Genomic DNA, 25,151 nt, shown 5'->3' with positions numbered 1-25,151 from the left:
CTTTTTCCAAATTGAAAGTCTACTGGTCCATACTATTTAATGAATAATATTCTATTCATCCATGTCCCCAAGTTGAAATGACATTTTTTTATGTATTAAGTTTCTAAACATATTCATGAGTCAACTTCTGTCCTTTGTAGTAGATTTTCTTGATCGCTTTGCTTATTTCCGGGTCAATACTACACTGTTTTGGTTACTATAGCTTTATCGTATGTTTTGATACCTTATAAGGAGACATTATTTTTTAGCTGTCTGTCTCTACTTGATATGGGCTGGATGGGACTGAGTCACATGTCTTTGAATTTTAAAGATCTTTTACATAGTTTGCATCCATGTGTGTTGAATGATGCAAATGATTAAACCAGAAGTTATTGGTGCTATTGTTGCGATACTTTGTATTCTCAAGGTCTCAAAGATTGCAATGTAAAATAGCTTTTCCAGTCCTTACTTCCTATTGCAACTCAGTACCTTAATGTGTTGCTTCATAGGAATCTTCTTCTTATTATTTTGAATAAATAGTGCTTTTACAGTGTACAAAACCCAAAAGCTGCAAAAGTGAGAAATCTTTAATTCTTAAGAGGCAATCATACTACCAATTTCTTCTTCAACATCCAGAATGACAGCACACCATCTGTTCTGCACCTTGCTCTTTTTGTTTAACAATATCATTCCGTATCAGTACTTATGGTGCTATTTCATGAGATGGCTGTGTCATGTTTTATTTAACCAGGATGGCAATTCAGTTGTTTTAATAAATATCCTTTATATGTATACAATTCTCAAATATCTGGAATAAAAATTTTGCTTATGAAATTGGTGAGTCAAAGGGTATTTGAATTTTCAGCTTCCATTTATATCATTAAGTTCTCCCCCAAGAAGTTTCCAGAAACTTCATGAATGAAGACCGCGATGGCATTTGCCACCAGGCTTCGGACTTGCTCAGACGTGTGCCGAGTACCAGGGAGAACACTACAGAGACGTTAGCTGGGACCTGACAGTGAAAGGAACTCTGTGTGTGTGTGTGTGTGTGTGTGTGTGTGTGTGTGTGTGTATGTGAGTGTGATGTATACACAGTAAGAAGTTCAAGGAAGAACCTTAGGTGAATTAATTAGGGTCCTGTTTAAAGCTCTAATAATGAATGCAAGCATTAATGGTTTGAATAAAGCTCCTTTGCCTTCATTATTCATTAGAAACTGGCAGTAAATAATAGGTTTGAATTCCACCATCCTGATGCTGCTAATCAAAGCACAGAGCATTTCTTAAGATGATAAATTATTATTCTTCACAACAGGAGCAGAAAGGGAATTTGGTTTTATGAATTGGTAACTGGGACACTAGCTAGCCTCTATTCTGGTCTTGGTCTGATTCAGAGGGAAAGAGGCTGGTTATCACATCTTGAAGCTGGAACCCTGTCCAATTGGGCGGGACACACATTTCCTCAAACTCACAATATCATACCTACCTGGAGTCAGCTGGGATAAGTGGTCCAGTCCAGATTAAACAGCCCTCATTCTCCTTGTGGGTAACGGTTCATGATGTTCAGATGCAAAGAGATTTTTTTCCAAGCAGGAAGAGGGCTTTGCCTGTGGGCCAGGAGGCTATTTTTGGTCTGCCCTCTTAGCCAGTTGGTACTGGGTGTAGACGGTGTATCTTCCCCTACCTCCCCCCCCCCCGCCCCCCGCCTCATTTCCATCCAGTGTGTCATATTTCTCTCCCTTCTCTCCACTCCTTCCCTCACTAACGTTTGTCTGTTTTGGGGGGATCTTCTCCTTCCCTGATGTGTCTTTCTCCACGCAGAGGAAAAGAAACAAAACACTGAGTTCTCATCCCTCCCTTTCACATGATAAAGGCAGAAATAAGATGAATCCTGTCTCCCACCTTTCCTTCCGTCCTTTCTCCTCTAGCACCTCCTCCCCTGTTTTCGAAGTTTCTGGTCCCCTGCAGTGTGAAAGGAGGAGGTGCTCCCTCTGCCTGACTCCGCCTTCCCTTCTCACATCCTCCCAGCCCGCTGTGCTCTCTCCACGTGTCACTGACTAGGCCAGTAGCCCCCATGGCTCTTCCTGGCCCAGAGGACCCCAGCATCGCCCTTACATCACTTTTCAGTCCCCCTTCACCTGGCACTTCGAGAGCAAGGGCTTAGCACTGCCAATTGGCGTAGACAGTAGAAGATGGCTTTAAATACATAAATAAAACAATTGTGCTTTTTAACAAAATTTTATTAGGATTAAGTCAAATTAGAAAACTTCCTGCTTTGCCATTTGCCATATTTACCCGGAATGACCATGTTATACTTAGCTGAGGAGAAAACAATTTATGTCCCTGGATTCTACTGTTTGGAAAGCAAGAGAATCTGCATGGTGGCATGCCCGGCACCACCATGGTTCATGTCTAAAGCCAAATAACTGGTCAGCAAAGCCTATGTTACTTCCAAGCTTTGGGCCCCAGGAAGGTGTCATTCCTACCTACCTCCAGGTACAGACTCATCAGAGCCTGGGCACCTGTGACTGGGGTCTGCTTTTTTAGGAGTCTGATATTAACATTTGCATTTCAAGAGAAGCTGTGTTTGAGGTATCTTAATGGCTTAAAAGTTGCGCAGCTAAATTAAAAGCTATTGCGTTGGTCTCCCCGCCATGGGCCATGAGCCGTGCCTTGTAAAAATGCTCCTGATGCTGCGTCCTTGTCTCCTCCGTGTGGTCTCTGCGCATCCTCAGCCCCGATGCTCTCGCTCCTGCCCCTGCACTGCTGTTGAGCTGTGAGAGCTGGAATTGGAGGACAGGTCAGGGTTCCTGTCCCGAATCCTGCTGCGTGCAGAGGAACCTGTGCTAAGGAATCTCATCACTCAGCAGACAGAGGGACCTGCCATGGAGCCAGGAAGTGACTCAGATGCAAGCGAGGACAGGAAGGCTGAAACATGGTATGGAGAAGAGGACCCCGCTGTCCCTGGAAGGGGTCCTACCAAGGTGAAGAGTGGCACTGCATTTAGTGCGGAGTACAACAAAGCTGTCACCCACAGCTTCAAGCAACGGGAGGAGCAACTTGAAGTGAATGCGGAGAACCGCGGGTCCCCAGGCGGCGTGGGCTCTGTGAGGCCGTCAACAGCGGTATCAAGCAAGCACTTATGTGGGCAAATATCCGTGGGTCATTCGGAGCGAGTGGGAGCCTAGGTTCTAAACATATAAAACGTCTCACTTCCTGAAGAACCGGGCATTCCCTCCAGCTTAGGAGACACACATTTAAGCTCAGAAACTCTTTTTCTGATTTTTTTTTTTTTTTTTTTTTTTTTGCAGTACGCGGGCCTCTCACTGCCGTGGCCTCTCCCGTTGCGGAGCACAGGCTCCGGACGCGCAGGCTTAGCGGCCATGGCTCACGGGCCCAGCCGCTCCGCGGCATGTGGGATCTTCCCGGACCGGGGCACGAACCCGTGTCCCCTGCATCGGCAGGCGAACTCTCAACCACTGCGCCACCAGGGAAGCCCTCTTTTTCTAATTTTTAAACTCTCCTTAATGAAGGGAATAGAATCCCAAATCTGAGTGAAGGGCCCAGAGAGCTGCACACAGAAAAGAAACACCCTGCAGACACAGCACATCTGTTTCATCCTCCCAGCAGCTAGACTCCTCCCTCCCTCCCCTCTGCATCCTTCCCACCCCACCCAATTCATTAATAAAAATGGCGCTGTCAAAACTTAAATGCAGTTGCGTAATATAGAGGGATGATAATAAATTCTCATTTCTGCAGGCACCAGAGGATACACGTGATAAGGTTTTGAATCTCTCCAATTGATGCTCTTCGTACATCTTCCAGCCTCTCCTCCACGCAGCCTCATCGGCTTGGCTTGCTCCTCAGTGATCCCTGCATTACCTGTGATTACCTCGGTGCTGTTCACGCCCATTAATTCAGCTGGGACTGACCCGGAGTTTGCTCAAGCTTGAGTCCGTAGCCTCCTAGGCCAAGGTCCCCCTCATAAATGTTTTCCTTGCTTGGAGTCTGGGGTGAAGCTTTCTGGTCCAGACCCGGCCTTGCAGGAGGGCTGCAGGGTGAGGTCGCTTGCTCCTGGTAATTCATGGCCAGTTCATCCTGGTTTACAATACATTCTACATCGTCCTCTTTGAGCTGTTCCTGGTTTTGGAAAGAAAGAGAGGTCACTTCCTGATAAAAGCAGAAAACAATAGCAGTCCTACAGTGTTAGAAACTAGGATGTTTGTTTTCCTTTTTTAACTGCCCTGTCTTGTCTCGGCTGACGTTGCTGGTATGGCAGATGTCACGTTTTCCCTCCCTGTGGGTAAGAGAACATGTGCTAATTGAGCACCTCTGTGGATAAGGAAGTTAAAATACAATGCAGTGGATTTTTTTGAATGGATACGTAATCTGGGTGAGAGGAGTTAGGAGTTTGCAGAATCCTGTGACCTCAGAGTACGGAATGATTCTCAATGTAGGTTTTGTAACACTCCTGCCTATCACAGAATTCTTAAAACTCAATGTCTGTTACATTTTCTCTAAAAAGTATATCCTCACAGCATGTTTCTTGGGATGAGTGTCACAGGGCTAAAAAGGGTTGGAAGTTACCATAGCAGATAATAGCGGAAATGAACTAGATCCGGCCACTAAAGTTTTCCTCAGACAGAGCTTCCCTTAAAGAAAGGAATTAAAATCTCAACTCTTCTTCCATTGGTTTTTGGAAGACCAGCTCAGTGGTTTCCAACTTTGGCCTGTCTTGGAATCACTTGGTGAAGCACAGATGCTGGGCCCCTGAGACCAGAGTTCTGATGTAGGGCCTGAGAACTTGCAGTTCTAACAAGTTTCCAAGTGATGCTGAGGCTGCCGGTCTGAGGACACACTTTGAGAACCGCTGGCTCAGGCTGTGGTGTCCTGAGCACGTCTGAGATCTGAGACGCCTTTTTCTCTGTTTAGACAAGGGGTCAGCCAGCTGGACAACCTCCAAGGGTGCCACAAACTCCAAGATTCTACTCCTCGCCAATCCCTGACACTCTGATTTACTGATAAGGATTCTAATTGCTTCTCAGCATTTTTGATTCCACCCCCTTGAGCTATAAAGCACAGGCCTGATATTCTAAATCTCAAAACACAGCACTTTGTGAGGGCACATTCCTTCTTTTATAGTTTCTAAATTCATCTTATGGTTAAAAATATTGGTCACAATAAAAAATTTGCATTTTTAAAAAGAAGAATGAGCCCACATTAGCAACAACTGAAAAGAGAAGAGAGATGATTCTTGGTGCCGTGAATTTTAAAAACGCTTCCTCCTCATGCTGGGAAGAATAGCTCTGAGGTTCCCGGGCTCATCAGTATTCACCATGCCTGTCCCTCTCGGGATATTTACTCACCCCATAGGCCTGAGGACTGGTGAGCAGTCTGGAAATTGGGCCGCACCATTCAGGTAATGTTGTGGTCAGCGGAGGACCAGAGTGGGTTAAAATTGGTTTCAGATATCTGCGAGGCCTGTTAGGGAATACTTGCCAAGAGGAAGCCAGGATTTAGTTTCTTACACAGCACAAACATTTGCATGCCGCGAAAGAGACAGTTATTTTTACATTTAAATCGCCTACTCCCTCATTTAGGAGGTAATTTGGCCCGCAGAAATGCCTAGTTATATTCTTTGCTCCACACACGTTCCCAGCCCTCCTCGTGGTCTTTGATGATGGAGAAATGGCGCCTCGACCTGAATGACTTGAATAGCAGCATACGAGACTGTTTTCCTAAAACCGCACACACATCTTAAACCAGAGGTAATTGTCACAAAGAAGCAAGAGGTATTTCATAAAACGTTCACTCATTCTAGGACTGGGTAGTGAACAGAGATTGTTTACCAAAATACTTTATTTTCACTATTCAACACAGTCACTTTATACTTCATACATCAATGCATCTCCATACGAAATAATGTAAATAAGCTGGGTTTATTTTACTGTCTAGCACCTGTCCTTCCCCCCTCTTCATCCCAAAGTGCTCTAACAACTTAAAAGTAAAACCTGTTCATCTAAAGCCGTTATGCTTTCCTCCAATCTAGCGATAATGAAATCCCTAGAGGCTGCCTCAGGTCGCCTTATTTATTTATTTATTTTCCTCCAAGAAAAGTAGTGAAATTATTTCACCATTCTATCAGAAACAGCTTTTAAGCTTTGTATTATTTCCTTTTCTGGAGAATAGGTCACCTCATCAACTTTCTGAAATGCTCTAATAAATAGGGAAAAGGAAAACAAAATGGAAGGCAGTTACCATCGGCTTGTGAGGATGTACAGTCACCCCCAGGCACTGAAGACAAGAGGTAATCTAGGCGATGGCTCTACCGCAGCCCACCCACCGCTGGACGGTGACAACATTCTGTCATGCCTGGGATGCTCTGAGAGTGTGGGACAGAGGGAGGGTGCAGCCCACATGGGCCGGGAATCTGGTTGCCTCTGGCTTCAAATCACTCACCACCACAGTGGGCACAAAGCAGGTGAGGCTCACGAACACAGCCTAGTTATGACGTGAGGAGAGCGACTGAAAAGATGTTTAAGAGCGTCTGTAATTGCAACTGCGAATAGAAAACTTGACGACTCTTTTCAGATGAGCAGCTGTTGTGCTCAGTTAAGGACCGGGAAGATATTAAAGCTCAGAGCCTGGCATTCTCTGCAACATCTTGTAAGTCTATCTACAACTCTGGAAAGTCCTTGATGATTTGCCATTAATTTTTATTACAGAGTGTTATTACCTTCATTTTATGGATGAAAGAATTGAAGCCTAGAGATATGATGATTTTAAATAATCCGGAGGCTCCCTTTGCTATTTGAATCCACCACTGTCATCCCCTAGTGAAAGGTAATTTATCAGAGCACAATCGTGCATGTGACCAGCTGGTTCTCTAGAGAGAAAAGCTTGCAGACAGCACCCCTGCTGGTGAGCTGCAGACCCTCTCAGGCAGCGGGCATGTGGTCTTACTAGGTTTTATGGTGTGCATAGGTCAGGGAAATTTTTTTTTTTTAGGGAGGTGAGGTGGACGATATATATATATATATATTATACAACTGAAGTATAAATCAAAGAAAATCCAGCCAATTTTATTTCCAGATGGAAAAGTGACAGCAAGTAAGCAATATTTTTAGCAATGTTGTGTAAATAAAAATGAGGTCTGTTGTTTAAAAGAGGCCTGGGCAACTTCCATTGTTTGAGGTTCTCAATATCATGAAAAATCACAATGCCAAAATCATGTTACAAAAGGAAAACACAAATTTAAACTTGCACAAGACACATTTTCTTCTTTTCATCCTGATGAGGTATCTCTTCAACTTTATGTGTCTTGTTATTGGAGCTAACACTTAATGACTTCCTTTGTAGCTTTCTGTGACTGTGAGGCCTGGACCAAATGGGCTACCATCTGGCCCCTCTGGACAAGCTCTGGGATTTTCGACTCAGAAGACTTGGGCACAGCTGCCAGCTCTGCCCCTTCACCGACTCTATGACCTGTGGTCTAGTGATTGACCCCTGTGAGCCTCAAGCATTGCCATGGATATTAACTGAAATAACATGGAAAAGAGGTGTTACACTTTCACATGCCATTCAAATGCTATTTTATTTAACAACATTATTTTCTAAGCAATACTTTCTGGAGACAGTGGTGTGTCAATTATTGTGCAGATAACAGAGAGGAAATGATATGAGGGTAGAGGTGAGAGAGTGGCACTCCTGGCATTTGCTGTGGCATTGGGAGTCACAGGCTAGTTAGTGGTTGGAAGATTTGAGTTGCTCCTACGCCAAAAATAGCTATTTGGGTTAAACATTGTTGTATGCGGGGGCTGGCGTCAGGTAGTAGGTGAGAGGTGGGAGAATTTGCTGACACAAGACTCTTCTAGGAAACTCATGATGCCATTCTGGCTGTGCTGGAGTCTCAGTAGCGGCAAGTCAAAGGAAGGACACATACACCGTGTGGCAAAAGTGAACAGAACATGTAAGCACCATCCGCAGACACGGCAGATGTGGACCAGAGTCTACGTTCTCCAACGTCTTGGTTTGCCCAATGCTTGCCATATATAATGTGCTCAGTGGATGTTTGTTGAATTTATAGTTTAGGAAAATATTCAGGGGTATTATGAGTGATGGAGGTGGATTCTGGGTAACTGTGTCAAGGGAAGAATGAAGGGAGCAGATGACAGCCAACAAATGAGGATTTCCTGAGGATAAAAGCCTAAGGAAGGTCAAGTCAGAGATGGATCTCTTGGGCCTAGGTTATTAGAGAAAGGGGATCATGTGGTAATGGCATAAAATAAAGTGGTTAGAAAACAACTTTGTGCTTCACTCATTCAATCATTCATTTGTTCCTTCATATACTCACACGTTTTTATGTTATGCGCTAAACTACTGAAGTACCCACACAAGGAAATTAACAATTACATTACAGAATGGAAAGCTCCCTTGTCTCTAGATGGTGGTTTTCTTGAGGGCAGGGCTGTCTCCTTCAGCTGGATACAATGCTCGGCACATTTTAGATGTTCAAGAAATAGTTGTTGAATTAATGATGAAAACAGGCTCAAAGAGAGTAAAAGAATTGCTCTGTGGAACACAGCCAGTTAGTTATTAGCAGAGCTGGGCCCGAGACCCCAGACATTTCCAGCATGTTGGGCACATTCCTGCTGGTATAGAGACACTGAGTAACAAGTCTCATCTAATTGGATAACTTATTTGGAATTGGGGACTCAGTGACTTTCTGAGTTCTTCATTGCTGAGCAGTATCTGGAAAGTGGCTGGATCTCCAGGATTACCTGAATTATTAAAATGTAAAAAAACTCTTTTGATCTACAGGAAACCCCAACTGCCGATTTTGCAAAATGTGTTATTTTTCTTATCAGGTTCTAGTATATGTTCGGAGAGAGAGAGATTCCCCATTGGGTATTTCTGGTACAGCTAGTTTTGCTTTTCTAATAAGCTCGAAATGCATTGAGATGAAATGTTAAGCTCTGGGGCGGGGGGGGAACAATGACTTTTCTCATCTTTAAAGGGCATAAGTTTGGGAAGAGCAGTCTGTTTCAGGAGATGTAAGTAAAAGCTGGAACTCTACCTGGAATTTAACATGTGTGAAATAGGAAAGACAATTAACTCAGGCCAAAGGAGAAAATGCATCTGCTATCAGCAGGTCCAGAGCTAAATTTAGTGCTTAACTGAACCAACATCCAAAATAGTGGTGACATTGATTTCTCTCTTTTGTTAGTTTCTGTTTTGATTATTCTAAGTCCTCATGTTTTGTCCCTTGTAAGTTGCCAAAACCAATGGGTGCACAGCTTGCTCCTGCCTATGCGTCTCATAACACGGTCCTACATAGATTGGTCAGATGCAGAAACCCCAAGCAAAGATCCAGCTCCACAAAAAACATCTGCCCCTTGGAAGGGAGTAAGCCCCATTGCCCTGTACTATGGACTGAAAGTTTGTGTTCTCCCAAAATTCACATGTTGAAGCCCTGACCCACACTGTGATGGTATTTGGAGATGGCACCTTTGGGAGGTAATTAGGGTTAGATGAGATCATGAGGGGGGGGCCTTCCTGAGGGGATTAGTGTCCTTATAAGAAGAGAATCCAGAGAGTTTGCTCTCTCTCTCTCCACATGTCCACAAAGGGGTCATGTGAACACACAGTGAGGTGGTGCCTGTTTGCAAGCCTGGAAGAGAGTTCTCACCAGAACCTGACCGTGCTGGCACCCTAAGCTCAGACTTCCAGTCCCCAGAACTGTGATAAAATAAGTTTCTGTTGTTTAAGCCAGCATTTTATGGTATTTTGTTATGGCAGCCTGAGAAGACTAACATGCCCCTGTTTCTGGACTTCTTGAAAAGTCTTTGATTTCAGAACCCTGAAGAGCTATGTTCTATCTTGGCTTTCTCTAAACATGTCTCATCGTGAAGACCATCTTGGCATTTGTTAAAAATTCAGGTGTCCGAGTCTTGCCCTGGAGATTTTGATTTGGCAGGTCTGGGAAGTTGCCTGGGACTCTGAATTTTCAATGGCCCAGGCAACTGATGATCAGGCAAGTATGGAACACAGTGGTCTCTCTCCAGAGTATTGCCCTCCATATGAGATTTAGATCTTAAATAGGAAGAAAAAGAACATGGCCTCTTATGTCCATAAAGCCATCATTTTTAGGGTGAGCATAGGTATAAGATAAGCCCATTTTGCCCAGAACCCAGACCTGACTAAAGCCAATTGTTTCAACTTGTCCCTGGGGGATGGGTCAGCAACTTGGCTCAACAAGATACAGTCTTGATGATGTTACACATGAGAGTGGAATAACGAAGCATCGCATCTTGGCTTGTGTAGGAAGACTTTGTGCCTATTGGGAGCATTTGCATGTGTTTGTATGTATAAGCTTGATAAATGGTCTTGTTATCAGGAAAAAATTCTTGTTAATTCAGAGGTGTGTAGAGAAGGAAAGCACATTTATCTTTTTAGGAATACACCCTGCATCTTTTTATTTATAAGACATTTCTCTATACCTTATTTTCTCTTTACAACTGTAGGTGGGTATTATAGTCCCATTTTAAAGATCAAGAAATGTGTAATCAGATGGCTTTTCGATTCTCTTCTAAACTATCTTTACCTCCCTTTCCAGAGCGCATTTAACTTCCAGGGCTGACTTGCTACCAGAGATGGTCAGGGATCAATGGCAGGTGAGTAGGGAAGGGTAAGTGCATCCCAGAGTGGGAGCTGACCTTGCCCTCCAAGCCCATATGTTACTGCAGGAAACCAGATCCCATTTGCTATGGACTTGCTGAGTCCCCATGCTGGTATTTACTCAGCATCCATGAACAGAACAAGTAGAGGATAGCCCCAAATTGTACACACCCCATCATTCTTTGATTCCAATATACAAATCACACCCTTTATGCTTTTTCACAGGAAATGTGGGCTAATAAATTGAATTGAGTGTGTTCTCCTTCTTCCTTAGGATATGTTGGATTCTGTAATTTGACACACTGTCTTGCCATCTTGCTTAAGTATGTGATGAAAAATTTTGCTGAGGTGTATTTGGGGTTCAGGTTGGAGGAAGGCTTTAAGAGTCCAACCAAAAGCCCTCTTCTTTAAGCTGTTTTATCACTCTGTTCTCTCTACCTTGAGGGAGGACTTCCCATTCTGCACTGGCACACACAGAGAACGTAGAGGTGTGGTCCTGTCTTTGCAGCAGCCACTCTATTTCAAGAACAAGCTATCAAGAATATACAATGGAATATTACTCAGCCATAAAAAAGTACGAAATTGCATCATTTGTAGTGATGTGGAAGAATCTAGAGTCTGTTATACAGAGTGAAGTAAGTCAGAAAGAGAAAAACAAATATTGTATATTAACGCATACATATGGAATCTAGAAAAATGGTACTGATGAACATATTTGCAGGCCAGAAAAGAGACACAGATGTAGAGAACGGACTTGTGGACACAGGGGAAAAGGGGAAGGTGGGACGACGTGAGAGAATAGCACTGACATATATACACTACCATTTGTAAAATAGATAGCTAGTGGGAAGCTGTTGTATAGCACAGGGAGATCAGCTTGGTGCTCTGTGATGACCTAGAGGGGTGGGACGGGGTGGTGGCAGGGAGGCTCAAGAGGGAGGGGATATATATATACACATGGCTGATTCACTTCGTTCTACAGCAGAAACTAATACAACATGGTAAAGCAATTATACTTCAATTTAGAAAAAAAAAGAAAAACAAGGAAAAGGCAGAAACCCGCTATTCACATACAAGGGTGAACATGTGTTCCTTTTTGGTTGACTATCCTAAGCTTTACCATTTTAAAGGAAATTGCCCTGGACAAGTGCTAGGGCAGAAAGGAAGCCCGAATAAACACCCTGAGGGGTAAGCAGAACTGTCTGGAATAAGATAGCAAGGAGTGACTGCAAGCCCCTTCAGCCTGGTCTCTGAGCTCTGCTACTCACATGTCTGTTTGGAGAATGGCTCTCCCTTCAAGGCCAGGCTGGTTTGTCCCTTCCTCCCAATAGCCATCTTAGATCTGCCACGCTGAACTGCTTCAGCTCCATGGCAGATCCGGAGCAACATGTATAATACATACCTGCCTGACAGCATTTATCACATTGTCTTAAAGCTGATTGTTTACATCTCCATCTTCCTCTTTAGACTCTAAGCTCCTTGAGGGAGCTTATAAAATAAAATCTTTTTATTGTAAAATGAAAAAGTGATACATCAAACATCATAAATCTAATGTGTATCTTAATGGATCATTATAAGGCATGGAAACCTTCCAGATTCCAGGAAACGGAACTATGTCGCCTACCCTTGAAGCCCTTTTCTGGTGTCTCATCCTAATCAAAACTTCTTCGTCTCTCCAAAAGTAACTACTATCCTGATTTTTATACAAGTCACTTCCTTGAGTTTTTAATTACAGTTTTGTCACTTAAATGTACATTCTGGCACACTACAGTTTGGTCTTGCCTATTTTTAAAAATGTGTTATGTCTTTTAATCTATAGATTCCTCTTCCACCCTTTTCTTTATAATTTATTTGCTGAAGAACCTGGGCCATTGGACCTGTGGAGTTTTCCATGGTCTGAATTGCTGATTGCAAACTCATGTGCAGCCCAGCATGTTCCTCTGCCCTTCGTATCTCCTGCAAATGGCCAGCTGGATCCAGAGACCGGATCAGATTCAGGCTTTATTCTACCCCTTCTGCAAGACTAAAGAAGGCACATCATATCTGGTTGTCTCTCTTTGTGTGATTTTAGCAGCCACTGATGTGTAATAACTATATCTATTTGCTCACTGGGGTGTGCAAACAGTGAAATTCTAATTTTATCTTTTTATTATTTTATTAGGTAGAATACTTTTATATAGAGACACTTTTCATTTGTCCTATTGGGATATTCAGTGGAATAGTCAATACAGGAAAGGCAAGATAAATGTTTGATTTATTCCATTTACTAGTTTTCCAGATAATGATTGGTTATGACCCTCTGAAAATGACTGATTCTTTGTTTAAATATCACCATAAAGTAATGGTGAATTTAAATGAATTTGATTGCAATTTTTATCACTGTTGAAGCTCAAACTGAAGCTCTTTGGTCAATGGGAATCTTCAGATCGGCTTCTGAGTCCTATTGACACGATGCCAGTATCTTTGATAGCTTCCTTGTCATCTGCATGGCAAGTTGTAGGTTCATCTTATACATTTCTGTTTCAGACCTCAAAGAAGCTATTTCTCCAAACTTCTCTGAGTTTTTTTTTCCAGTGAGAAAGGGTACTTTAACAGCACAACCTGGGCACCAAAGGTTGCAATATAAAATGGGGTGCTGGCAAATGTATAACAACTGACTCTCGTAAAAAAAGGGCAGAGTTGTAGCATTTCCTAATTTTCATGGTGTAAATACTCCCATTATGGCTGATTCCAATATACCAACATGGAGTCATTAAATGTGGAGTTGGGACAAATGTGTACAAACTGTTCTTACCAGCTCTTGTAAACCAGCTTCACCACACCACTGATTATATATCTCATGAGTTCCTATGGATACTTCCAATTCAAGTTCAAGAACTTCTGATTCTCAAGGACATAGGGGATGATAGAATTAGAATACTCCACAATGACTCATTTGTTTTATCCATAGTATTATACTTACAGTAGTCTCATAATCATAATATACTACCACTGTAATAATTACATCATATATTAAAAATGTTTGCTTATCCTTCCTCCATTCTAACTTCTCATTAAAAAAAGAAAATCTATAGTAGAACTATTCATAGTTGTACTATATTTACATTGTCAGAATATATAACCATTACATTCTATACTCTGTCTCAGCCCTCATGTAATCTTAGCACTACAGGTAACTGTACATTTAATGTTCACCTTCAGGTCAATATCTTTCTAGTCATTTTGATTCTTTGAAGCTTGTTCTTTAGTAGATTCCTTAGGAAGGACTCATGGAAACATTCGCTGAGTTCTCGAATATTGATAAGAGTTAGTGCCCTTTATATATTGAAACTGTTTTTCTGGAAATAAAATTGTTGGCTTATACTTTCTTTATTTGATTACTTAAATATGTTTCTATTTTCTTTTAACATAAGGAGTTGCTCCTGAAAAGTCTAATGAAAATATAATTTTCTCTCCCTTATAAATCACATTTTTTTCCTCTAAATGTCTGAAGGACTTTTTAAAATTTTTCATTAATTTCACTAATTTTTTTCTGATGTTTGCTGTTCCTAGTTGATAGCCTCAGGTACATGGTGTGCTCTTTCAATGTGTAGTTCCCAATGTGTTAAACGTGTGTGTTGTATTTCAGGGAAGTTCTCTTGAGCTAGGACTTGTTCTGTTTCCTTGCTTTGCTCTTTTTTCAGGGATTCCTGTTTTCTAGATGTTCAATCTCCTGTGCCTATCTTCAATATTTGTCACTTTCTCTTGAATCTTTTTAATCATTTTCTTCATTTATTTTTGACTTAAAAACTTCTCTTTCTTTTCACTTGCATTTTCTCTTAAGGTATTATCCATTGTGTTTATTTGCTTTTGTAGTCTTTCTAATTTACTATTCATTTCTGAAATAATTTTTAAAAAATTTTAAATTGTTTCCAGAGCTTTTTTCTAATTCTGATTTATTTCGTTCTTTCATAGCTCATATCATTTTTTTTTTTTTTGGTTTGATTTTTTTTTTTTTTTTTGGCAGCACGCGGGCCTCTCACTGTTGTGGTCTCTCCCGTTGCGGAGCACCGGCTCCGGAGACGCAGGCCCAGCGGCCATGGCTCACAGGCCCAGCTGCTCCGTGGCATGTGGGATCCTCCCGGACCGGGGCACGAACCTGCGTCCCCTGCATCGGCAGGCGGACTCTCAACCACTGCGCCACCAGGGAAGCCTCTCGTATCATTTTTTTAAGGTCTTTTAACTTGCTTTAATATAGCATGGTATAGTTTTGATTTATTTATGGGCACATCTTTCTGGCATGTTTTCATTATTTGTAGAGATGTTATTCTGCTCCTCATCTTCTTATTTGTTTTTTTTTCCTTATAATAAGTCTCTATGGGATTTGACTTCTATTCTTTTCTGTTGTTCGTTCTTATGTAAAATTAGTTTTCCTAAAGTTATAGAATAAGGTAGGGTTCAGGAAAGCTGTTCTGACTTCACAGGGTTCCCTCTTCTGTTGTTTTTATATAGTGGTAAACATGGTGGCTTGCATTCTGAGATTTCCTGCCCTGTTTCCTGTGCCCACCACACTTCCCCCCACCCCCAACTGATCTGGACCTTGTCTTTCCTTTATCACTATTGTCTCTATGCAGCTCAATTTTAACTCCACTCCAAGGTCATTTCTCCTGAGTGTAGGGCCTGACCTTGAAGGGAGACTTCTGAAAAAATGCCCGTGTGCTCATCACTCGTGTACAATTTTGAGAGCTCTCAGGGGTCTCGACAGCCCATTCAGTCCTTATTCCTGGGACCTTCCACTTATCCCTCTTAGAGAAAACTACATCCCCCACTCCCTGCCCCAACACCAGGTTTAGGGATGTTTATCAAATTGGTCCAACTACACTTTCCAGGAAATACTATTGGCCATTCAGTTCTCCTGATTTCAGATGTTACCTCAGATGTTACACTATTGCTTCCTTTTTCCTCCTGAATGGACACTTGTACTATTGGTAGTTTGTTTCTCCTCACTTTTAATTTGGAGTTTGTGAGAAAACTTGCCCCTAGTTTTGCTGTAAATGTGTCCATGGATTTTGTTTTTGTTACCTAATTGTTCTGCCTATTTTTTTTTAAACTTAAAATTTTTTTTACTTACTTTTTAAAATTGTTCTGCCTATTTTTTTTTTTTTTTTTTTTTTTTTTTTGCAGTACGCGGGCCTCTCTCTCACTGTTGTGGCCTCTCCCGTTGCGGAGCACAGGCTCCGGACGCGCAGGCTCAGTGGTCATGGCTCACGGGCCCAGCCGCTCTGCAGCACGTGGGATCTTCCCAGACTGGGGCACGAACCCGTGTCCCCTGCATCGGCAGGCGGACTCTCAACTACTGCACCACCAGGCAAGCCGTGTTCTGCCTATTTTTATGTAGGGATTTGGAGAGATTGAGAGACTGCTGTTGATGCCACTGCCATCTTCCCAGAATCCTCCAGGACTGAATTTTATTTGATCTTCTATCTTTGGTGATTAGTATCCAGCACATTACTAATGAATGGGGATGTGGTCTAGTTAGATTTGTAAATTGTGCTCTGTCTGAACTGCCTAAGCTAACTGGGGACTGTCCATAATTCAACCAATGTGGCTTAGATTTATCGATATGGACTTCCTATGTCCCAGCCAGATGAGCTGATGGTACCTGGAGCCATGATTCCCAACCTTCCCTGGCCTTGGACTGGCATCTCTGAAAGAATGCCTGTGTGCTCATCATTTGCGTAAAATTTCATGTGACATTTCAGAGAGTTCCCAGATGCCTTGAAATGCATCCATGTTCCCCTAGAGGTCCTGAGCTAGGAAACTCTGGTGATTAAGTATTAAGGACAAGGGCCGACTAAAGGCCGATAAAATGATGTGCTTGCTATCTTATTTGTACCGGGAGTTGGTTTTATCAGCGATATCTATAGGATCTAACTATCAAATGTTAATTCTGTTGGGCTTCTCGGTTCCAGATAGACAATCCAGGGACGGAGAAAGGGCAGTGGAGTTTGCTGAAAGGTTAAAGGAAAGAAGACAGTTGTAGGATACCAAAGCAGCCAGTGTAAGTAGGGCAAGTGGACAGGAGATAAACAGGGGGAAATATTGGAATCATGAAGCTGGAGGAAACCTGAGAGTTCATCTGATCCACAGCCTTGGATCTAAATACAAAAGAAAGTCTAAACCTGGGTTTTTTCCAAGTGTGGTCACCTGCTCATCTGCGTCAGAATCACTGTGGCTTCTTAAAATGCAGATTTCCAGGCCCTTGACCCTGACCCCCTTAGGTGGGGGCCTAGCAATCTGCATATTAAGAACTCCCTGAAAACCACTGGTCTAAATGATGCAGCGCAGAACGGCATCCTGTCTCTTGAAGAACTCTGGATGTGGAGGTACAATATCTATGAGCTGCACAGTGCAATAATAACAATGATGACAATAGTATTACTTTCACTCTTACCACCATTGCTTCTCCTCCTACTACTGTGGCCTTAACATTTTTCCCTTTGGGCACAGGATGGGATCACAGATTTCCAGGAATCTTTGCTGCCTATCAGACGCAGTTAAATCCATTTGCACCATATGGGAGGTTGCATCTGGCTCATTGTTTCGAGAGAAGACAGTTCTGGAGAAGAACGCTGCTGACACTCACATGGAGTGGGTCTTGGCTTTTCGTGGCCTTCTGGTTGTTAGGGGAAGTGTTGCCCCGGACCGGGGCATGAACCCGTGTCCCCTGCATCGGCAGGCGGACTCTCAACCACTGCGCCATACTTTTTTAAGCACAGGTCTGGCCACATAATAAGCACTCAGCAAACATTAGTTAATGTTATTATTATTTTCACTGTGTCCTTTGAGGAGTTGTATGTATTAGAAACATATTCCAAATATCCCCAAGTCAATTTACTCATGAAAACCCCTCCCTGTGCCCCAAGGATTTCCTAATATTTCTTCGGCTGGCTGCTGGAGCCCAGAGGAAGGTACTGCAAACTTTCTCTCAGAAGATTCCCTTCTGTTCTTGGAGCTGTGCCCCACGTGTTGGTGTCCAGGGAGGATCTGCTCACTGTTTCATGTCAGCAGGGTTTCAATGGAGCACTTACATTCCAAGGCTCCTGACACAGGAACGACCTGTCTCCACGGGAGTGAGGCACTCGCTCAGAAGGGGGGTGTTTTCATGTTGGGCATCGGGTTTTTAAGGTCGCCCTAGAGCAGCCCTTTCTCATCGTTGTATTTGTTTCTCTGGGCTCTGGTTGTCCTTGAGGCCAATCCAACTTTCCTATACTCTGAAGACACTGTCTCTTCCTGGCCATTTATCGAACTCCTTACTATTGAGAAAGACAAATCTCTGTCGCTCTGTCTCTCTCCTTCTCTCTCTCTCTCTCTCTCTCTCTCTCTCTCACACACACACACACACACACACACACCAGCAACGCTGACTGCTGTAACCCACTGAGTTAGTTACGCATATGGGAATCAGGGTATGTGACACTGGGTTATTTGAAGCTATGGAATGAAGCCCCGTTCAGGACACATTAGAAACTCCTTTGCCTTTGACTGAGAGGACATAAGAGGAGAGCCCTTTGTTGTTACAGGGTCACATGTCATAAATAATCTCATTCTGCTTTCCAGGCACATTTTTCTCTCAGATGCAGTCACTTTCAAACTTTTCTCCCCCTCTAACCCCTACCTGGAAATACATTTTATAATTGCTTCTCAGTACGTGTCCTAACATCTGCCGAGTCATAAAAGTAAAAATACTGCTGTGATGCACTTGGGTCTATTCCTATTTTTATTCTCTGTCCTATTCTCCATCCTATCCTATCCTACCCTACCCTATCGTATCCTATCCCATCCCATTCAGTCTGTCTTCTATATATCTTTCTCCTGAGCATTGCTAGGATTCACCAATATCCAGGTCTCCTCGTCTTTCAGGTACATCAGCATCTTTGAAGAAGTTGCCTCGGCTTCCTTGAAGTAGGTGGGGCTATATCACTAATTCTGGCCCATGTGCTGTGGTCACGGTGACTAGTGTCACTTCTACGCTGAAACATAGGAAGCCAGCAAACCTCCAGCTCACTCTTTCCCTGGTACAGTGATCCCAGGAGGCCTCAGGTTGAGGTGGTGGAGCCACAGATCAAAGCTGCCTGCATCGCTGAGTTGCCTCATGGAGGTCTGTTGCCCTAGAGGGTCACCTGCATCCTTAGCAGCCTTTAAGTAAGAGAGAAATAAAAATGTTTGTTGGGCCACTGAGATTTGGGAAGTGTCTGTTACCACAGGATAGTCTATCCTATTTTAATATGGTATTCTTGTGTATTTCTTTCTTTCTTTTTTTTAAGAAATGCTGGTCCTGCGTTACTGAAACGATTCCATGACCCACCATGGGTAGCCTCCTACAATTTGCAAATCTTTTTTTCAAAGCATCTGCCACATCGACAGCCCCAAAGTTTAGGTAGAGAGAGAACGCCACAGAGGAGGGCAAGCACATACCAGTACCGTCTCTCTTCAGGGCTCCAAATACTGGGGATTGGTTGACTTAAGGACTACTTGGTTGTGTGACTTGGGACCTAGAGAGTTAGGTTACAATAGTTTTGGTGGGGAGGCACCAGGGACTAGTTCCAAAGGTGACTGAGTAGTGCATCTACCCTTTCTGTGGGACATTTTTTTGCCTTTTGGATGTACGTGGATCCAGATTCAGGCCTCATATATATTGCATTTTATCAATAGTCCTATGTGCGCTGAGAACCCAAATAAGCAGTGTATCCTGCTTATTATTGAAAGAACTTGGAGTACAATCGCATGACTGCTGCTACTGTACTGTCAAGCGGTGAGATCAGAGGCCTCCATCATGGCTGTGTCCTTGACTAGATACTTGAATTTCATCATCCTCTGTTGATCCTACTTACTTTCCCAACCCTATTCCTCATACTTTTCCACAATCCTTAGTTTCTGATAAATGTAGTTGGGCACTGATTCCTGTTTACGTATCACTGTCTCTCTGGGCCTTTGCATATGCCGTTCCCTCCATTTAAACAGCTTTTCTTTTCACCTTGGCACTTGGAAATCCTACATCCTTTCAGACACAGCTCAACTGTCACCGTCTCTGAAATCCCATTGATCTTTTATTTACTCCTCTTCTAGGACGTACCACTCTCTACCTTATGATGATTAAAGTTCAATTCTCCTCCCGCCATCCTACCTTGAGCCAGAGCTGCTCTCTTTTAGCTTTTTTGTCTTGGGGTTCCTCATAAAATTCCATCCAAATAAAAGGCTGCCTATGAACAACAATAACCACAACACATACCCTAAAGTTAGAAAATCCACTGACTTAAAAAAATAAGGTTGAGGGACTTCCCTGGTGGCACGGTGGTTAAGAATCCACCTGCCAATGTGGGGGATACGGGTTTGAGCCCTGGTCCAGGAAGATCCCACGTACCGCGGAGCAACTAAGCCCGTGCACCACAACTACTGAGCATGCGCTCTAGAGCCCGCACGCCACAACTACCGAGCCTGCGTGCTGCAACTACTCAAGCCTGCGCGCCTAGAGCCCGTGCTCTGCAACAAGAGAAGCCACTGCAATGAGAAGCCTGCGCACCACAACAAAAGAGTAGCCCCCGCCCTCCACAACTAGAGAAAGCCCGTGTGTGGCAATGGAAGACCCAACGCAGCCAAAATAATAATAATAATAATAAATTTAAAAAAAAAACAAGGTTGATTTACTAAGACATGGAAGGCCTTTGTAGGCTACTCACTGTTCCCATATTTACCAAATACTATACGGACTTTTATGTTTGCATGCTCTGTTTCTTTTACAAGGAACATCCTTCCTCAATATCTTTGGGGGAGGCCCATTTATTCTTTAAAGCCTATGGAATAATTGCTTTTTGCCTATCCAATATCCAGTCTCCCTTTCTCCCTTATGATAGCAAGAGGTTCTATTTCCTCAGCAGATTAAGTGTCCAATGAAGAAGTGAAGAAGTTTGTTGGGTAGAATTTCTAGAGAAACTCTGCAAAGAGAGCTTCAATTTTGTCCTTTTTCCTTTCTTGCCCGGCACTTGTATGCGCTGTCTGAAGCTCCAGCAGCCATTTTGGAACCATAAGGTAAACTTGAGGATAGAATCTGTATACTAAGGATGGTAGAGGAGAAAGATAGGAGGACCATAGGAATACTGATGACATCATAGAACTCTGTTACCAGCTGTAGACTGTTTAATGCTGGACTTCTTTTACATGAGATGAAACCTCTATTTTGATTAAGCTATATTTTTTTGAATTTTTGTTATATGCAGCAAAACATAATCCTAATGGATATACCGCTCAAATTCTTCTTTGTCACCATCCCTGTATCCTAACTAGGGAATTTTTTTTCCTGGGGCTCCCACAGGCCTTCACTCAACTTTCTGAGCATATTTATGTTGATATATAAGAACTATTTGACTATATATCTCCTCCCCTGTAAGACTGTGAGCTCCTTGAGGGAGGAACATTGTCTCATTCCTTTTCGTGTCTGCAGTGCTTAATGTCCAGTAGCTAGAAATGAGTCCTCTCAATTGATGTTTGTTGAGTTGAATTGAGACTTGAAAAGGATTTCAGGTTTTCTGTTAACTTGCAAATTCTTTGGGAAAGGGTATTATCTGAAACCCGAACCTTATTTGGGATTTAGTTGGCAAGACATAAAATCATGGGAAATGACACTGGACGGGGGCCTTTGGGATGAGGGTGTGAGGGATGAGTAGGGCTGAACTGGCCACAGGAGGAAAGGTGGGAAAAATCACAGCCATAGATTTCAGCCCATCTGGATCTCCCTAGGGCAGCTCTTGTTTGCTGTTATGCTTTTCTGTACACAGAACCTCGCTCCCTGGAGAGCCCTAGAGGAGGCTGCCTGCATTAGGAATGCTTTACCTCATCCCTCCTGCCTCTCTGAGAGGCAAAGCTGCTCTCCCGAGACCAGGTATCACAGATAACTGGCTCCTTGGGCATAGCTGCGAGTGCCTCCTGCATGCCCCAGCCCTGTCCCCTTGGTCCTCCCAAACCACTTTGGAAGGGTCTGTCACTCTTGAGTTGCAAGATTAAATGAATGCATGTTTGGATAAGATGCCTTTGGGCCCTAGATCAAAGTCTTACCTACCCGGGCTCTAGACCCCTTTCAGAGCGAGTATAAAACCTGCCCCCCGCCTTTCAGTGAATTACGGGTGCAGAAGGAGAGAAGTCCTACATATCCACCGTATCAACACATCTTCTCAGGAGCAGAGCTCAGGTGGCGTCCTCTGAAACCGGTGCGCTGAGAAAATGGAAAGACGTACTTTCTATTAAAACCGTTCAAAAATTTTATTGGCGTGGACAAATATGATCTTTTGGCTAAATAAAACCACTGGGGGGCCAATTAAACCATGCCACGTGATATGATTCTTCTCTCCTTGTAAAAATAATAAAAAATGTTTCGGGAGGTTTGCTGTGCTTTTGTGTGTCTGCTTTAATAAACGGTTCCAGGGTCTTTCTGTTGTTGTTGTTAAGTCACAGATCTGGATATAAGCCAAACCAGTGGCAGGAGCTGTCCCGCTTGCCACAGAAAAGGAAGAAAAAGCACCGAGTCGTTGTACGATTTCACTCTCCTAAATCAAACCTTCCATTTGCCACAATTATTTACCATTGCTTTGTAATTGTGAGAAGACAGCTGAGTGGAGCTGGAAGTCTATTCGTTCTTTAAAGTGACATAAAACGGCACTTGGAGTGCCAAACGATAATTGTTCTTTTCTCCCTGTTAATATCCAGCCGCTGCTAGGAGTTCTGTGAAAGGTTCATTTAATGCCAGCTCCAGAAACTTCTGTGGGATTTGGTTCTTGGCCTCTCTTTTGAAAACCAATTTGAAATCACCCTCAGGAATTGGGAAGGCTGAATTGGTTGTGACTTTCAGTCAGAATTCCTCTCTAAATATTTTAGCAGGATGGAGAAATCTCCCTCATTTACAACCCTGTCCTATTCAGTAGGGGTATGGGTGAGAAATAGTGGCAGTTTCTCAGACATATGATTACTTCAAGGACATTTCCAGCTCCACCTGAATCTTAGGAACTGGAATTTGGTAAGGAAACTAGACCTTATGAGATTTTCACCTAATCTAATAGGACCTTGGTGGCGAGACAAAAACTGGAAGTCCATGGGAACCACTCTGCAAGGATGGGAGGGTCCTTGCTCTTTGGCTACGCTCTCAGGGGTTCCCCCACCCCACAACGAAGTGACCATGTATGGGTAATCTGCCAATCCAATGAAACTTTCTGCTGACAAAATGAGCGATACAGGGCTTCCCTGCTGGCGCAGTGGTTGAGAGTCCGCCTGCCGAGGCAGGGGACGCAGGTTCGTGCCCCGGTCCGGGAGGATCCCACATGTCACGGAGCGGCTGGGCCTGTGAGCCATGGCCGCTGAGCCTGCGCGTCCGGAGCCTGTGCTCCGCAACGGGAGAGGCCACAACAGTGAGAGGACCGCGTACCCGCAAAAAAAAAAAAAAAAAAAAAAAAAAGAGCGATACAGATTGGCTGCGTCCTTTGGCTCTACGTGAGTTTCCAAACACCCTTGAGATCCCTGTTGATTGACTACAGATAGGGCAGGGAAGGTAAAGACGTGCTGATATCAATGGGCCTTTCTACTGTACGGATGAGTTCCTACTACTCCTGCCCTCCAGTTTCACATTCTATGCAACACTGTCGAGTTTCTGACCTGGGTCAGAATCAAAAGCAGCGAGCTCATGCCTCTCTGACCCTCTGGCTCAGAATTGCAATATTAATGGTGTCCAGCATTTATTAACACTAAGTATATTGGAAACTCTGTGTTAAGTGCTTTACGTGAATAATCTCCTTAAATCCTAGGAAGTAGTTTTATCATTATCCCCATTTTATGGGTGAGGAAACTGAGGCCCAGGGAGTTGAAGCCATTCAGCTAGGATATGGTGAAGCCAGAATGCACACTTGAGCTGTTGCACTGCCAGCCTCACTTCCCCTCGCTTTGACTCTGGAGCTCAGAGCACGACGATCACATCTCTGGCTTCGGAAAAAGTCAGCAGAGGTGCCTCTTAGAAAAGACCTTCATTTTCTGCGTTCTCTGAGCCTGCTTCAGCACCATTCATACCTGAGGCCATCAACGCAGTAGGTGACTGTGGCCCAGGAACTTTGTGGCATGATAATGGGCTTAGGTTAGGAACGGAATTATTGGTGTGAAAAGATTTGCCGTGGGGCAGACTTCCATTTGCAATGGTTGGAGTTTTAATAGTTTGTCCCACGTATCCCTGGTTCCTTGAGTTTTGAAAAATAAGAGAAGGAGAGGAAAGCAGAGACACCCTGGAAGAGGCACTGGGCTGTCTCACCCTCCTCCCTTTCTTTCTACTACGTATAGTTTTGAGGTTCTATTCATGAGCTGTAGTGTTTTGAGCCTTTTAGGAATTGAATACACAGTTGAGGGAGTATGAGATGTGACTTAATAACCCAGAACCCGGGAGGGGTTGGATACAGAGTTTAGTAATGTCCTCAGAACTGAAAGATTCTCTTCTCTTTCAACCAAGGACATTCAAGAGTTGGTGACTTTGGAAGTTGGGGAATTTTCACCTTCCACGTGCCATCTGCTGATTGAACGGTAGTTGTTATTTTCTCCTAACTGAGCTTCTTTTTTTGAGGCTGATTTTAAGTGTTTGCAAAGGAAGGCAAGTGTGTGCTCTGGAGGTGGTAGGGGTAGGAAGCAGCGGGGTCTCGATAAACCTTCCCAGGATCTGCCTGAGAGCTTCGGCCAGGCCCTGGGCCTGTGCACACAGTGTTGCCAGACATAGCGGCTCTGCGACCTTCTTGAGGATTTGGAGGAGGCCAAGCCAGGCATTCTACGGCTCTTTCTGTTGGCTCCTTCAGGGCCAAGGGCTTCTGATGCCATTCAGAGCCCTTGGAGTAAATCTGACATTTGAAAGGAGGCCAGGGCATTCTTGGTATAGGCGGTGCCCGGTCTCGAGCCGATTACCGAGGTTTATAGCCTGGTGACATTCCCTCCGGCTCCCAACTTTCCTCTCGGCCAGGGCCTCACAGGGTGTTCTTGTTCAGGCTAAGGCTGCATTGTTTTGTGCTGTGGACGGACATTCTTTTTCTCCCATTGATTCTTCCCAGTTTAGGGATGCAGCTCTGTCTGGATATAAAGGGAGGTGGAAACAATCACACCAGATTTCAGTGACTTCAGATAACCATCACAGTGGCATCTTCTGGGGTTTCCCCCAGGAAGTAAATAACTCGGATTAACTCCAAACTCTTTAGAATAAAACTTCATAGTGTCTGCTAGACTGTGAAATGCAGGTGCCGATGCAGGTCACCTTTGAGTCACCATAGCCCACGACAAGAGAAGTCTTAAAGCAAAATGTGGCTCCCCTATTTCTGGACCTCACAAGGTAGGTGTCAGCAAAATTCTCCATCTCTCAACCCCTTCTCTGTCCTAGTAGCTGGGCTGGTGGGGAATGGGTGAGAACCACTGGCAAACAGGGGAGGCCCAAGAATGCCCGGCCAGGCAGC

The 25,151-nt window shown here is 43.7% G+C and overlaps 1 protein-coding gene across 9 annotated transcripts in view; it reads right to left on the bottom strand.

Moving 5' to 3' along the window:
- Nucleotides 1-1,832: 1,832 nt before the first annotated feature.
- Nucleotides 1,833-25,151, bottom strand: part of SLC9A9 (solute carrier family 9 member A9) — a 656,685-nt gene continuing 633,366 nt past the window's right edge. For 7 of the 9 annotated variants that reach the window (XM_049709812.1, XM_049709811.1, XM_049709809.1 and 4 more), the window contains 2 exons: nucleotides 5,343-5,448; nucleotides 3,250-4,116 (listed from right to left, as the gene is read on the bottom strand). In XM_049709812.1, the coding sequence (XP_049565769.1) occupies nucleotides 3,889-4,116; nucleotides 5,343-5,448 (334 nt within the window). In that variant the 3' untranslated portion in view covers nucleotides 3,250-3,888. Of the gene's footprint in view, nucleotides 2,802-3,249; nucleotides 4,117-5,342; nucleotides 5,471-25,151 lie in introns of those variants that run through there. The other 2 variants (XR_007477387.1, XR_007477389.1) reach the window with 2 other exon arrangements.

This window comes from Orcinus orca, chromosome 5, assembly GCF_937001465.1.
Source record: "Orcinus orca chromosome 5, mOrcOrc1.1, whole genome shotgun sequence".
Taxonomy (NCBI): domain Eukaryota; kingdom Metazoa; phylum Chordata; class Mammalia; order Artiodactyla; family Delphinidae; genus Orcinus; species Orcinus orca.
The sequence above is the reverse complement of the archived record's forward strand: the minus strand, read 5'-3'. Positions and strand labels throughout refer to the sequence as shown.